Raw genomic sequence first — 16009 nt, 5'->3', positions numbered from 1 at the left:
GTTACTGCTCCTATTCACCCTTCACAAAAGCTCACTTCCTTCTTCAAGGTTCGTTCTGCAGTCTGTGCAGCTTGTAACGTTCATCAGAGGTTTTACTGGCTTTGCAAGAAACGGGTGACTCTCTATCCCGTCAAAAATGCTTCCAGGTCACATTAAAAATAAAACATTTGATTCGGTAAGCCTAATGATTTTTTAAATTTTGGCACCGTCGCACTAGTTTCAGGACGAATAAAAGTGATAAAAATAATAAATGAAATGAATTATATAGTGTGTGTCTATGAATCCTGTCACTTCGTATGTTCGAGCAAATCGGCTTTCAAGATAATAATCTTTTTTACATTCTAACAAAATATTTTGCGATTTTTATCAATACATTCTCAACATATACACATGTATAAGCACACATACATACATACATACATGCTGTCAAATGATTAAATCGCAATAAATAGCACCCAAAACAAATGTTTTTGTTTACAAAATATGTTTGTGTAATATGTATACTCATCATTCATTTGTATCTAAATCTTACAGGTTTGGAATGACATGAGGGTGAATAATTAATGACAGAATTTGCAATTTTTGGGTGAACTAACCCTTCATTTGTTTTTATGTACCTGTTTGAGCTTGAGGTAAAAGGTTTCACAGAAGGCCTTCCTGCTGAAATACCAGAACCTCTCATTAGCCGGATAGACCCGCACTAGCGCCTCCACGAGGAACCGAACTGGTTCTACAACCTCGGTCACCACCAGGTCCACTGCCACCGTCATGTACACCTGCTTGTCTGAAGGAGAAGAAAACTCAGTTAAAGACAAAATGGACATCCTGCCTCTATGAGAAAATATTACCCAGCAACAACATAAACCATTTTTCATAAGCCCCGCCCACATGATTTCCCATCTTTTCACACATTAAATGCAACTGTGTAAAAAATACACGTTTACACCGAAACTAAGATTAGCTTACATTGTGGTAACTGTGGTAGGGATGCACGATATTATCGGACTGATATCAGAATCGTTGGATAATGGCTTTAAATTTAAGCATTTGCCGATGTATGTGAACTCACATGTGCCCAGGGCGTGCTTAGATCAATCTTGAAGCAAAGTTATGTGCGAATGATGATTGGATAAACTTGTTTTAAACTTGGCCTTTAATCTCTGAAAGCACATACAGAATGATGAATTCGGCGTGCGATAGAGTAAACAATACTAGCTAATAGTAATAGGTTGTAATGCTCTTTACAAGTCTTTTGCTTTAGACCATCTACAAATGTTACATCTAAAAAAATGGTTTACAATAGATCTTTCTGTGGGAAAAAATGATATATAGGTATCGGCCAAAAAGAATATCGGCACACTGGAATACAGAATATAGTGCATCCCTAAACTGTGGTAAAATATAGCATTCTGGGAACTGATCTCAGGTATTAGAAAATGATAAATAAATCTTTAAAAAAGCAGACAGCTGAGAGAAACTAATCATGAATGAGTAAAAACTAGTCTGCTTCACACTAAGGGGGTTGTATTATTTCAATTAACAGGAAACAAAGACGGCAACAGTTACAGATTTATGAGGGAATCGCTGAAAATAGATTCCAATTACGATAGAGTCAGGTCAGAGAGGATGGCGGTGAGAAAGATGGGGAAGTAAATAATAGAAGATCTGTGGTGGGCCCAACTGAGATGTACAAACAGGCACAAAACCATTCAGAGGTCTGGGAACTGTTTCACTGGGAATGTAATAAAGTGCAGACTTGAAATGAAAAACTCAGGTTTCTGAAACGCTATTAAAACTAAGGCGGTAATCTGAATCTAAAGGACTGATATTTCATTTCAAATGAACATTAACGCTGCAGTTATGAGATGCAGGGTTTCCAGTTTTTTTGCACCAAATCAACAGTACATACGCTATGATTAGGATTACTGCTACTCTAGTATTTTGAGTCATTAAATGAAGAGGCCATTAGTGCTTCCTGTTCCAATCTGCTCCAGTTAGACTTGTTTTTTTTTTTTTTTTTAAATCTTTTCATTAGTTTTATAATAAACCTTATCAATTATGAGTTCAAACCTATGAGTTCAATATATATATATATATATATATATATATATATATATATATATATTAAATATGAGTTCATAAAAACATTCATTTTTTTATATAATATAATATAAACATTTTATTAAATTTTTGTAAAAGTTTTGTAAAACATTTTGTAAAAGTATTTTTTTGTCATCAGTATTACAGACAACCTGGTCAATAAAATGTTAATAAGTGAGTTTTGATATTTTGTATAATTATAAAGTGTGTTTTTATTTACTAGAATAACATTTTATATTTTATTAATATAAAATATATTAATTCTGTTAAATAGAAAAAGTAATGTACATGTATAAACATAGAATACAGACAAAAACATAACAAAAATGTAATATTAGACTGTCAAAAAACACTTCCAAAAGTAATAGTTCTATCTATATAATGTATCATTTATTTTAATCAATAATTAATGAATCACACACAATTACTATGCATGCTGCAACATTTACTTCATTTAAATTTAAAAATCATCTTTTTACATGAATTTTTGTTTTTATATTATCTGTATATAAACACACATTATAATAATACCTATATATTGGAATTAATTACCCATGAATCCCTTATTAGTCAAGTTCTAGTTCAAGCCAAACTGAGATGAAAAGGAATTAAAAATGCACTGCTGTCAGTAAAAGATGTGACACTCTTTGACCATGAAAAGAAAAGCCGCTGTAATAGATACTCAACGTGACTGAAGCAGTGAAAACTGAAAGCCTTGCAAGTAACGTGAGAAAAAAAAAATCAGAAAGAGTGTGAATTTCTGTAAAACCTGTAAACCCGGTCGCAACACGGTGTGCCACAAGTGCACTAAAGACACTTGATAACCAAAGATAGTGTGTCGTTTCTTACCTTTCGGCGTGTCCTCGTTCAGCGCCTGGAAAGCCGGAGTGTTTGGGTTCCAGGTGCCAGTGATCACATACGCCTTCCCATCAGCACTCTTCCCCATAGACTCCTTCAAACACAACCACAAAATGTGTTTTCATCACTTACACAATGACTAGGGTTACTGGATAAAGTCAGAGTTTCATTAAACATGTGAAATGTAATGTATCAAAATTCATTTATCTAATCTGACACACGTTTTATTCATTTGGGAGCGATTTTTAAAGAGTAGTTGGAGGAAATTACGAAAAAAGACCCTTTTAATGGCTAATTAGATATCTATAAATCAAACTCGTATGGGACTTTTATTAAAAGCGAAGTCATTTGCAGTCCTTGCATGACAGAATCCCATTAAACATCACGAAAACCACCTGCTACAGCATTAATAAGACATCTTTGTTTAACTGTTCAACTGAATGCATCAAAAAGAAACAGTATATTTTTGCATAACAAATCTGAGGTTAACTGCATTAACATGTACACTTTTTAAAAAATGGCCAAACTGTCTAAACTGTCCAGATGGCAACGTGGAGAAAAGTATGACACCAAACCCTGAATGATTCAACAATCCCCATGAACCCAATTATGCTTGATTGAACTGCTAATTGTTTTTGGTCTTGATGCGCAAACTTAATCTGCTCAAGGGCCAACGTTAAATGATGATTTTAATGAATAATAAAAAAAAGCCTATATTTCCATTAAGTGTTTCTAAAAATGGAAACACAGTGGCATTTAAAATGAGTCAGGATATAGGAAATTAACATAATATTGAGCCTGAGGTGCAGCTGTAAGAGTTAAACCACAAACAAGCAGTCACATCACGAGAATACTGGGAGTAATTTAGGAGGCAGAAACATGTCTCACCATATCGAGGAGGTGCATGTCGTTGTTTCGAACTTTCTGACCAGGACTAAGCAGCATCCCAAAGCACCTGGAAAATATATAGTTTAGGGTGAGGCATTACTTACATTATAGAGTAGTTTGGGGCTTGTGTAATGCGCTACATGGAATAACATCATTCACTTTGATTGAAGGTTAAGCGCATGGCAACATTTGTGAAAGGTTTACGTTCGCGGAAAGTGTTTGTGCTGTGACTAGAGCGGCATCAAGTGGTTGCACAAGGAATCACACTAAAATCACATTTAAAAATGTGAAATAAATCTGAAATAAATAAACAAAAGAACATTTATAAAAAATAAAAAAAAGTACTTATAAAAACCCTATAACTAAAAGCACCACATACAAGCATTTTCACTAAACTGTATGAACTAGTTAATTATCAATTATATATATATATATATATATATATATATATATATATATATATATATATATATATATATATATATATATATATATATATATAATATATATATTTTTAATATTTATTTTTACATCGTATACATTAATGCTATATATATATATATATATATATATATATATTGTATATGATCATACTATACACACACACAACATTACTTGCATGCATGAATTGCTATAAAAAAGTTACATATCTTAAATAATAATAATAATAATATATAGTTATTATATCATAAGCATATATAACAAATTTTGTTCTTTTTTTATAAACCTAAAATACTTTTGATACAGTAAATATTACACGTCTATGTCTAGAACCGGAACGTCTGCTAATAGTGGTTTCTATTGTGTATTCTATTGTGTAATACTGTCCACTTCTTACTAGCAATGACAAGTAACCAACTGTTAGGTAAGGGCTGTGATATGAACAAAAGCCTATTGTCAAACCATTAAAAAAGGAAAAAAGAATGTTTGTACATGTTACACACCTTTCACTTTCAATTAATGGTCAATTTGCTGCCATGTCAGTCATTAAAAAGCAAACTATGGTTCCATAAAATGTCATAATATTTGAATTTCTAACATAATATCCCAGAACCCACCTCTCTATTACCAGCTCCTTATTGTTTATCTGCTGGACGGTGACCACCACCTTTTTCTGTACACCCTGCCGCAGCTTGAAGTAATATTTATCTCTGTCTTTGGGAACCGGACTACAAGACGATAGAAGGAAAAAAAAAAAAGTAAGAAAGACACAATTGCACTTATTGATATTCCTGCTGCCCACAATAGAAACCAAATGAAGCAACAGTTCACCTCACTCGGTGAAGAACAACGGTAAAATCGAACACGTCTCTCAAACAGCGAGAGGAGTAAGCAGAACTAGAGCTTCTTCAGAAGCGAGTAACGACAGACCTGAAGTTTCCTTTGCCATCATCCTCTTTCACTTCTAAAGAAAAGGTGAAGGTGAAGACGTCGCTATCAGGGGAAAGAGGAAACGCCGAGTCTCGCATATCTGTGGCAGCTTTTGCCGAACGCTTGAAGGCCGTTGAGAAGCTATAGAGGATGCGACTAACCTAAATAAAGAAAGGAGGTTGAGCTTTTGAGATCTACTCGATGGACGCTTATGAACAAACGCGACTCACGGCCTCTTTGATATGACAGGAGAAGACGTGGATCTGAAAGTCCTCCGCGCTGCGGTAGCTCTCGGTGAAGCAAAAGCAGTCGCTCTCGACAGATCCCTCGCAACCTCGTGCGCAAAACAACACCTTGTAGATGGGAAAAGATGCAATTTCTGTTCCAGTGGCTTGGTCGACAATCCTAGTGTAATAAAACATACAGAAAAATAGAACTAAGCATAAAGCAGTCTCTTTCATATAACCCTAATAAAAAAATAAAATGAAAAAAAATGCAAAACAATTTTGGTGGCAACAAAATGGGTCAAATTTTAACTGCAATCATTGTGAAGTGCTCTTTAAGATATTAACATGAAAAATTAAGTAATGACGCAAAAACGTAATTCGGTGTCAACAGATGTGCATCAAAGTTCACTAAGCTAACTTTAGACATGGTTTGAGGTTTGAAGAGGAGAAATGACGAGGCGTTAAGCCCGAGGTTATGCCACAGTTCTTAAAAAAAAAAAAAAAAAAACACAGGGTGTGAAAGCAGAAGCGCCGAAGCACATTTACAAAACCTGAAAGCGGGAGCTAAAGGCAGCTAGAGAGACAGCTGTGTTAGCTCTTGACGGACAAACACACACCGTGAAGATCACAAGAGCTCAGAAACTACAGAGAAGTCACATTTATACTCTCTGTGTTGAATGTCTCAGAGCAGGAAAGCTAAACGTGCTCTGTCTTAAAAGTTTTTATAAAGCCGCAAGAGTAACACGTGGAAACAGATACATCGTGACTGGCAGTGAGGTGTAGCTGATGTAGTCCGAGAACCCTCTGAAAACCTGGGATTTAAAAATTTACATTTAATCTGAAAATAAAAATAAAAGCTGCCTTGGGAAGGAATTTTATTACATGAGAAAAATGTTAAATAAATATGGAAAAATGTAAGTCAAAGTAAATCTATTAAAAAAGCTATAAACCTGAAATTTTTTTTTAATTTAGACAAATTTTATTTTATATAACAAAATAAAATAATATATTAACTGACAGGATTCTAAAATCTGGAAAGATAGTTTTGTAATACAAACACATTTATTACAATTAAAGGAGCTAAATATATCTGAAATAAATGAAGAACATTTTATGCCCTAAATGTAATTTTAAAAAGTAAAAAAATAAAATAAAAAATAAATAAATATAATAATATATTTAGTATTTAAATATAAGGATTCAAAACAATTTATGCAATTTTAAAATAAATACATATTTTCTATTTCATACACAGAAAAATACAATACTAGTGGTCTCAGACTTGAAGACCCCACTGTATTTTTGGCAAGTGACTGACCGGACACAACCGTCTGGACCGTTGGGCACATGGAGAGTGACGGGGATGGGGATGGCGCTCTCTGCCCGCAGGGTGGCCATGGCTTTCTGGGCCTCTGTCTCGTTACGAGGGGCCTTTACCCAGGTGCAGCCGAGATAGGACAGCTTACTGAACTGCACGCTGTCTTCCTCCTGTTCCGCCGAACTCTCCAAACCTGCTGCTGATGCCTCTGTGGACGCAGACCAAGAACAGTGAACACAAGGTTGCAGAAACACACATGTTTATTTTCTTCTCTATAGTTTTTATTTTTTTAAATATTATGCAAGCCATCAAGTGGCTCATCCAATCGAATTTAAGAGGTAGAAAAACATGTTTTCTGCTCGTGCCGGAAAATTCTTGCTCTGCATAAACCTTTGTTTTATGTATTGGTCCATTGTCAAGGGAGAATGAACGAGGAAGTTTGTGTGGTGTAAAGAGGAAGTAAGAGTTCAAAGTCCCCCAATTTTAGCACATGGCAACAGGAAGTAGTTAAGATAAATGCTAGTTTAAATGGCATCTGCTGGAATCCCTGTATGTAAAAAAAAAGAAAAAAGTATAATGTGGCCATGCCTATGTTCATCTATAAAATATGGTCTAACCCTTAAAGACCTAGAACATGTTTGGGGCGCCTGACACACCTGCACTTTTACCTTCTCTAGAAGTTAGCATCAAGTGACAATATCATTATAAACAGGTGAACTTGAGGTTCTATCTAACTTAAATTCTCAGTTTTCCCCAATTCAGTGTTTTTACCATGTACTCAAATCAGAAACTTCTGAAGTTTGGATTTTTTTTTTCTCTAGAAAGTTGTATCTGGGCGTTTTACACTTCCAGAGGTGATTTTTCAGTAAAAAACTGACCCAAATATAAAACAAAGCTCCATGATTGTTCTAAGGATCACAACCTGTGTTTAATGGTTGAATGTGAATGATTGGATTCTTCTGAATAGTCAAATGAGACCAATTCATACCTCAGAAAAACAGAGAATCTCCGCTTTGTGCTACTTTTTTAAAGCATTCAGACTCGGTTCAATCTATTAGACATTTAAGAACAATAGCTATTTCTCTGTCTGTTAAAATAGAGTTAGTTTGTTACTGCAAGCAGGATGTACCATGAGGAGCAGTGTCTAGGGTGAGGCTGGGTGGTCTGATCTCAGAGCAGGGTGCTGCAGGACTTCCTTGCACCTCCGCAGATCCTGGTCCATCACCAACATCGTCCAGAACCTCCTCCATCGCCCGCTCCAGCTGCTCGTTCCCATTCCACGACATCTGGCAGAGAACAAATATTCTAGATTAACTTCGTTCCTACTGACGCATTACAACAAAATGATGCTTAGCAGGCTGTGGAAAGAGAGACCTTGAGCCTGGGCCTGCCCTCGGAGCTGGAAGGGGAGCCCCCAGTGGTGGGCGGCACAAGCACAAACTCCTCACTGGTGACGGTTGATACCGATTCAGTGGAGCCGCTCACTCTGCCCAGAGAGGAGCTGTCAGCCATGATAGCCTGGGACAGTCCGCCCGCTCGGCCCGCTGCTGCTGCTGCAACCCTACCAACAAGACAGACCTGTTACACTGGGTACAAGATGGATTACAAGATCTGTTCAACTTCCATGATGTTAAATACTTCAAGACTGGACGGTTGTCTCTGAAAGATTTCCTTGTATCTTAAAGGAGTCATATGATGTTGCTAAAAAGAACATTATTTTGCGTATTTGGTGTAATGCAGTCTGTTTATAAAACAAAACAAACCAACATTATTTTCTACATACTGTTTCTCTTCTAAGCTTTCCAAAACGGGCCAATTTGTGCAAAGCTCAAGCGAGGTGTTTGGCAAGCTATCCAGTGCTTTGTGATTGCCTGAAGCCTTTGGCGAAAATGTTATCATAACGTGTTGCCGCGTCCCCACACTATGGCATCAAAACAATAAAAAACATTATAAACAAGGCATTTGTTGCATCCAGTGGAGACATAATTGCTGATTATCATGACTTAGTCAGGGCTCAACAAAAAGAACTGCTCGATTGTCCGGGGCATGAGTAAAACATGTCCGGCACAGATTTGTCACATGAACTGGCAAATACAGAGTCCAGAGACACTGAAGACGAATGCAAAAAGGGAACAAATACTGTTGTAGTCCGGTCAAGATTACCGTTCACACGATGTGCGAAATACAGGAACAAAATCCAAATATTGAATTTTATAACTGTTCTTGAGAGGAACCGGCTGTTTGTAGGAAATTCGGGTTTTTTCCATTTTGTCTCTGTATAATGCATTTAAATTAGTTTGAATAAGCACAGCACTGTTCTATTTGCCGTGGTAACCAAGAAGTTATTCTACATGCAGAGAGTGAAAGTGCGCCTCATTCAGCCCGATGTTGTTTCTGTGTCATGCGTGCAGATGTGTAGCATAAAGTCATCTACATGTCTGGTGTTCATGATCAGAGAAATGACAAACAACAACCGCACTATCCATCGCTGATCAAAACTCAAGTTTGAACGGTAGCTCTATAATAATAGTTGAATAGCAGGTTCTTTTAATAAGAAAGCGTAACTTAATGGTTGTGAGTCAGAAGAGAGCCAGAATTGCAGGGTGTGTTTAAATAATCCATTTTTAGGAGGGAGGGGTGTCATAACTTTTATAAACATCATCTTTGAAACTTTAAAGATCTTCTTTATGCACCAAGAGTTTATAACACTCTAAAGAGTAAAGAGAATTATGAAGTATTCTATATAAATATATATTTTTTTTACATTTACTTTTGGCTCCATTAGATTTATATTTTACATTATCATTAATCACATCCAAAATAGAAGTTTTTTTGCATAACCGGGCTGTGTATTTACATAATAATTAGAATGCCTATACATAAACACACACACATACAGTATACATTTTGAGAATATTTGCATACATTTACATGTTTATACTTATATTCATACTTATATCTATAAATGCATGTGTGTATTTATATACACAATAGACAGTATGCACACATATATTAGCAAATGCTTTTATTTTGGATGCAATTAATCGCAATGAAAATACTCTTTATGATAACTGTCCTCACCCGCATTGTAAAGTACAAAAATTGACATTTCATATCCACTAAGGTTTGTATACTAATTAGGTTCAGACAGGCAGGAGCTGAATCAAAGAAAAATCTGAACCAAAGCACCAGTTAATCAGTTTTAGAGCGTTACAGCAGTGTCATCCGAAAATGATACCATTTAGCATTTCACACATTATTGCAGTTTCAACAAGCTCATGTTTATCGAGGTGCCATCAATCCGACAGCATCTTCACATCCTTGAAACTCTCAGAACTAAACCACTGATCTTCACACCTAGAGTGCGGCTAGTTCGCAAGTGAAAAAAAATGACACCACTATTAGGCGTAATAATGGCGATGGTGAGGATGATCTCCCACGAGCGTCGAGCAAATAAAGAAACAGCAGTACCATAAGACGGAGTTCACATGAGTGGGTCACAGTGTGTGAAAGGGTCTTCACATTCACACGCAGCAGTCATGGGGCCGTCATTCTCCGTCAATTACAGCCATTGAAAAAGGCACGGATAAAACCGAACGCTAACAGAAGGTCTCTGTGTGCCCTTCATTTTCATTATGTAGTAGTTCCTCGCCTGACATAAGTAGAGAACGCATTTAGCTACTCACTAGAGAGAATCAGGCATTCAAATTGAGTTAAACAGTAGAAATGCAGAGGATGTGCAAAATATAAGCAATTACAAACTCATGGTTATTATTTTAAGTTAAGTCATATAGAGATTACTATTTACTTCTTTGGATGTCCATTTAAAAATTACAGTGTAGTCTGGCATTATTAATATTAATAATAAACAGATCAGATATTTAACATTTACATGTAATTCTGAAAATATGGATAAAATTTATGTGTAAAACATTTTTAAATTGCAGTGGGGTCCACATGTATGAGACCACTAATATTTTTTTATTTAAATATATATACATTTAATTACTAATTATATTCTAGCACTTTGTTTCAAAGGTTATTATTTTTAAATCCAGATTTTTTTAAAAATTCATATTCCATTTTTTTATTTAACTTTTTAAAATTTTATCACACATTTTTGTCAAGTTACAAATTTTCCAAAAAAAAGATGTGCACGTGTATATATATGTATATACACACATGCATATAATAAACAATTTACAATATAATTTAATAACGTTAATAATAATGTTTTTAACTAAAAAGATTTTTAAAAATGAGTATAATTAAAAGAATTGTTAACTGAAATAATACAGCATTATAAGCCAATATGTCTTATTTTATTTAATTTAAGTTAATGAATAAAAAAAGATAAAGCTTAAAAAAAACAATTGTGCATTTAAAAAAACTGAATTGACAAAACCAGAAAAAAAATTCCTAGAACTGTATATTAATAACATATTGTTTAACATTACATAATAAATAAGAAAAGTGGTATCATGGTGCTGTGGTCCCTGACAGAAGAGAATACAGCAAAAATACTAAAATTCAATAAATTTAATGGGAATATTCTAGTAAGACAAAAACAAATAAATACGTGAATGAATAAATAAAATAAAACTCAAATAAATATTTACGTCACGCTCCTTTATCTGTAATGATCAGTACTAAACTGCACCAAGCAGCAGGGAGGGTTAAGCTGAGCCTGTCTCAGATGTTTAACCGCAGATAAAACTGGTGCAGTTTACTTATTCTGGGTGTGCATTGGTCACAATAATATCTCTCTCTCTCACACACACACACACACACACACACACACACACACACACACACACACACACACACACACACACACACAGAAGGCCGCAGCAGGAGAAACAGGCTCTTCTAACAACAAGTTTATGCTCTGCTTTCTGTATTATTCACACCCATCATTTAAAGACAACAAACAGATACTGAATTAGTACAGACTGTGTTAATACAACACGGCATGAATCACATGAGACCATCCAGACTAAGAGATACTAAGAGTCCAACACGGTGTTTAAAGTTCAAAATGGTCCTCGTTCAGGGACAGCCATGATGTAATATGAGAAAATCCCAATGAAATCAATCAGGAAAAAAAACGAAGAGAAGAGTAATTGGATCTTAAACAGGAACAGTGTATTTAAGCGATAAGATACAAGGCTGTGCAGTATTGTGAGAATACAATGCATTATATTGTTATACATTTTAACCAAAATTTTAGGGCGTAGTATCCGTTTAAAAAATGATTTGCCATTAATAGGTAATAAATGTACCAGAACAGCTCTATAACAGCCTGTTAAATCACCAACGATGCATCAGCGGTTATTCATTGTTGTGGCAACATTAAGTCATTCACAATAATAGCGGGCTGTTGGACAGATTGTACCGCTATTCTTGAGCTTTTAACATCTAAAACCAGTTGAGGAGTTCATGGCCAGCAGACCAGAACAAGTTAAGCAAACGAGCATGTTTGTTTTACCATCCTGATCTCTTTCAAACATTAGCCAAACATACCAGCGCGCCTTTAAATGATGTAAATCACAATATTCAAACATCTCACCCGTTCCTTATACATAAAAATATAAATATACAGGGTTCAAAATTTACTTTTTTCTTTTTTTTTTTAAGCGTTAGGAGCACCCATTGAAAGTTAATGAGCACCATAACTACTAATTATATATGAAGATTTCATCTTGCAGATTTTGGATCTCAGTCACTGCTCTTCTGTTACCACAGGAAAAACAAAGGACTGAAGAAGAGAGACAATGAAAACAACACTGACGGATTTCTTTCATAAACCACCTAAATGAATCTGAGTTTGGTTAAACACAGAGAGAGCGTTAGGATATGTGTGTGATACTGGCTAAACGTTATCTCTCTCTTTTTTTGAGGATTTTATAGATAATATTTTGCTTAATGTGTTGTTGTGCCGATCTTGTGTTCATTTTGATATTCTTCATACTCCGTGCGGTTCGCAGAAAACAGAAGGCATAGAAATTAATCTTTTCCAATCAGTTTCAATTGATTTAACTGATTTTTTAGTCAATTAGGATAATAAGACCTTTGGGCTGCAATCAAGCAAATCCAATCAGTATCAACTAAATTCATCTTTAAATTATAATTTCTGAAGTGGCATTTAGATGCATTTACACACTGCTTAATGCGATACATAAATGCATTTAACGTGCAGTTGCACATATATAATGTTTCAATATTGTAAACATAAAACGTTTAGAGTATATATATATATATATATATATATATATATATATATATATATATATATATATATACACACATAGAGAGAGAGAGAGAGAGAGAGAGAATTTTGTATTATATAATTATGCCTCACACAGACACACAGTAAGTATTACAAAATGAACCCTGCTATTTAAAAGCTATTACAAAAAACCTAAAAATATTAGCAGCTGACTATACAGGGGTTCAAAGGGTATACAGGAAACGCCTCCAACAGCAGAAAACAACGCTGACTAAACACGGTTTCCTACTACTATTAATGTGTTTCTTAACACAGACACGCGAACCCATCACTACAGCTAGTTAAAATCCTAAACACAACGTGTGCTGTCAGTGAGCAGCAGCCTAACTGGACTGAAGCTAGTCAGTTAGCCAGCTAGCCACTGCTAATCAACAATTAGCTCATTTTCTGCCACTTTAACTTTATAATAAGCGCTCGCGAGCCTAGCGGGCTTTTTACACGAGTCCGCGCTGAACACATGGCGGACCCGAACGCGCGCGTCGCGTCAACGCGGACGGTGTCCTTCGTTTTGGTATTTGTTGTGAGTTTCCTGAAAGGGTAAAAACCAACTTACTTGCTGTGAGTCTGTCAGCTGAGCGACGCGCGTGCACATCCGCAAACCTCATCAGCGCTCGCGCCGCATTCGCATGGCGCAGGCGACGTCATCGCAGCCGCTCGAGAGAGCCACGCCCACCGGTCGTCTTTCTGTACTTATTCAGGAAAACATTTATATAGACTTGAATTGAATGTATTAATATCAATAACGTGCTATATTTACGTGCTAATTTATAAAACTTATATATATTACAAAACAAAAAAATGTTTGAGTAAAATAAATATAATTAAGCCTTTTATGAAGAATTTAGCCTATTTAGTATTTGTTAAGCTATATTATTTTTAAATGCAAATTAATTAAGCATACAATTTATTAAACGTAATGAAAGTAGTATTTTTTATTTATAATTCATTAAATAAATGTAAAAAACTAAAAGACAAAACTAGTCATTTTAAATATTTAATAATTCATATATATAATAACAAAAGAGCGAAAAACTCTAATCTCTGTTATATAAAATACATTATAAATAGGTGGTGCAGCAAAGCTTTTTATAAGTCTACAAAATTTTTAATTTTTGTTAAAACAAAAATAACCAAATAAACACCTCATAGATTTTAATTTATTAATATTTCTGAAATTTCTGATTTCTGAAATAACAAAATTAACTGAAAGTACTAAAAAAATACACTTAATGTAAATGTAAAAAGTAAATGTAATTAAGGTCAAAAACTTGTTTGTGTATATATATATATATATATATATATATATATATATATATATATATATATATATATATATATATATATGTGTGTGTGTGTGTGTGTGTGTGTGTGTGTGTGTGTGTGTGTGTGTGTGTAAAGAAGCGGAAGACCCAAATTATTGTTATACATCTTTGCATGGCATGGAGTAATATGTTTATTTATTTCTTTATTTGCTCGCTGGTTCATTTGTAAAACATTGCTCATGTTCTAAACAATCTAAAGAAACTACAGTAAAAAAGGTTTCGAATCAAGCATCACAAAACAAGTCGGCTGGAGGAACACATTACCCTTGACTAAACACGAGCCACTATCTGAGTGATAAAAGTTCAGCGAAACCAGGCTAACCAACAAACAGAATAACAACGTGATTAATTAACTTTTGCATGTAATAAAACGAAAGTGCATCATAAACACATCACTATATTTACTTGTATTGTCTTGTCATGGACTAATCAGACGCTTGTTGTTATGACAGATTACACCGAACTTGCATAGAGATGGCAAAAAAAAAAGTATTTCAGTTAAAGATGAAGTGTGTCGTTTTTGCACTTCTAGCGCCACCACGTGGAATTGCAAAGACAAACAAGAAAATTCATTGTTTTAAAAATAAAATAAATACTGTGGCACGATAACAAAATGTTCTTGTGAAGGATAGCCCTCATACATATTAGTCTATTACAGGAAGCCCACATGTTAAAATACCAGAAAGGCCTAGAAAGTTTTTGAAGGCCACTTAGAAAACTAGGAGCCCTTACCCTCTCCACTTGAAAAAATGTCCTCAATCAGTATTTTTGTCTTGTTTTTCAGTAAAAACACCGACAACCCCTTTTAAGGTATGTTAAAACGACAATTCTGTGCAAAGAATATTCATTTGCTTTTTAATGTTAGTTTTTTCTGTTATGTTAATTTTTTTTTTTTTTTTCATTGTTTTTGAAAACCAGAAGATTGGAGTTTTTTTTCTCGTTTTAGCCCTTTTTGGGGTTTTCTTCCAGTAAAAACATTTAAATGCATATATTTAAATGTTAAAAAAGCTTTACATTTTAAACCTTACAAAACTTTAATTTATTACTATTTGCTATTTAAACAATCGTTTATTTGTTTTTATTTTTATTTATTTCATTGTTATAGTTTTTTTCTTGTTTTAGCACAGATCTAACTTTTAGTTCAGTGAGGTCTACTAAAATAAAGTCAGAAACATATATATATATATATATATATATATATATATATATATATATATATATATATATATATATATATAAATTCTAATGATTAGGATGAATCATTCGCTTCTCAAGTGCGTTTTTACCCTGTGTCAAATACGCTTAGGTGTACCAACAAGACAAAAATGCAGATGAATGCAATTTTTCAGTGTTAATCAGAGTCAAACAAATTCAGAAATTCGGTTTATATAAAACACTACATAGGGTTATTGACTACAGTTTCCCGCTAGACAAATAGGATGAGTGTACTGTCTGTCCGCTCTGCTTTGATCAGACGTCAGTGCTTATGGCTCGTGTGTTGGAGTAGAGGTCCGGCCGGCTGTGAAGAGACGGGAGGGTGAGAGACGGCATGTAGGCGATGCGCTCGGCCCCGTTGAGCGTTTCCCCCGCGGTGCTGATGTAGAACGGAGAGCAGGTGGGGCAGAAGCTCTGCGGG

The 16009-nt window shown here is 34.7% G+C and overlaps 2 protein-coding genes across 3 annotated transcripts in view; both read right to left on the bottom strand.

The window, feature by feature from the left end:
• The window catches only part of rabgap1l (RAB GTPase activating protein 1-like), a 76530-nt gene extending 62831 nt beyond the window's left edge, over positions 1-13699 (bottom strand). Inside the window, exons 1-10 of one of the 2 annotated variants that reach the window (XM_043223815.1) lie at positions 13605-13699; positions 8137-8323; positions 7892-8048; positions 6763-6970; positions 5448-5622; positions 5218-5378; positions 4905-5015; positions 3847-3913; positions 2950-3052; positions 618-784 (exon numbers count right to left, since the gene is read on the bottom strand). In XM_043223815.1, coding sequence (XP_043079750.1) covers positions 618-784; positions 2950-3052; positions 3847-3913; positions 4905-5015; positions 5218-5378; positions 5448-5622; positions 6763-6970; positions 7892-8048; positions 8137-8274 — 1287 coding nt within the window. In that variant the 5' untranslated portion in view covers positions 8275-8323; positions 13605-13699. Of the gene's footprint in view, positions 1-617; positions 785-2949; positions 3053-3846; positions 3914-4904; positions 5016-5217; positions 5379-5447; positions 5623-6762; positions 6971-7891; positions 8049-8136; positions 8324-13604 lie in introns of those variants that run through there. The other variant, XM_043223816.1, reaches the window with a different exon arrangement.
• Positions 13700-15642: 1943 nt separating this feature from the next.
• fam163ab (family with sequence similarity 163 member Ab) overlaps positions 15643-16009 on the bottom strand; it is a 9089-nt gene continuing 8722 nt past the window's right edge. The window contains exon 3 of the mRNA XM_043223505.1: positions 15643-16009. This exon is cut by the window's right edge and continues 137 nt beyond it. Coding sequence (XP_043079440.1) covers positions 15844-16009 — 166 coding nt within the window. The 3' untranslated portion in view covers positions 15643-15843.

Source organism: Puntigrus tetrazona, chromosome 22 (assembly GCF_018831695.1).
Source record: "Puntigrus tetrazona isolate hp1 chromosome 22, ASM1883169v1, whole genome shotgun sequence".
In the NCBI taxonomy this organism is placed as follows: Eukaryota; Metazoa; Chordata; class Actinopteri; order Cypriniformes; family Cyprinidae; genus Puntigrus; species Puntigrus tetrazona.
This window is presented reverse-complemented; position numbering and strand designations above follow the sequence as displayed.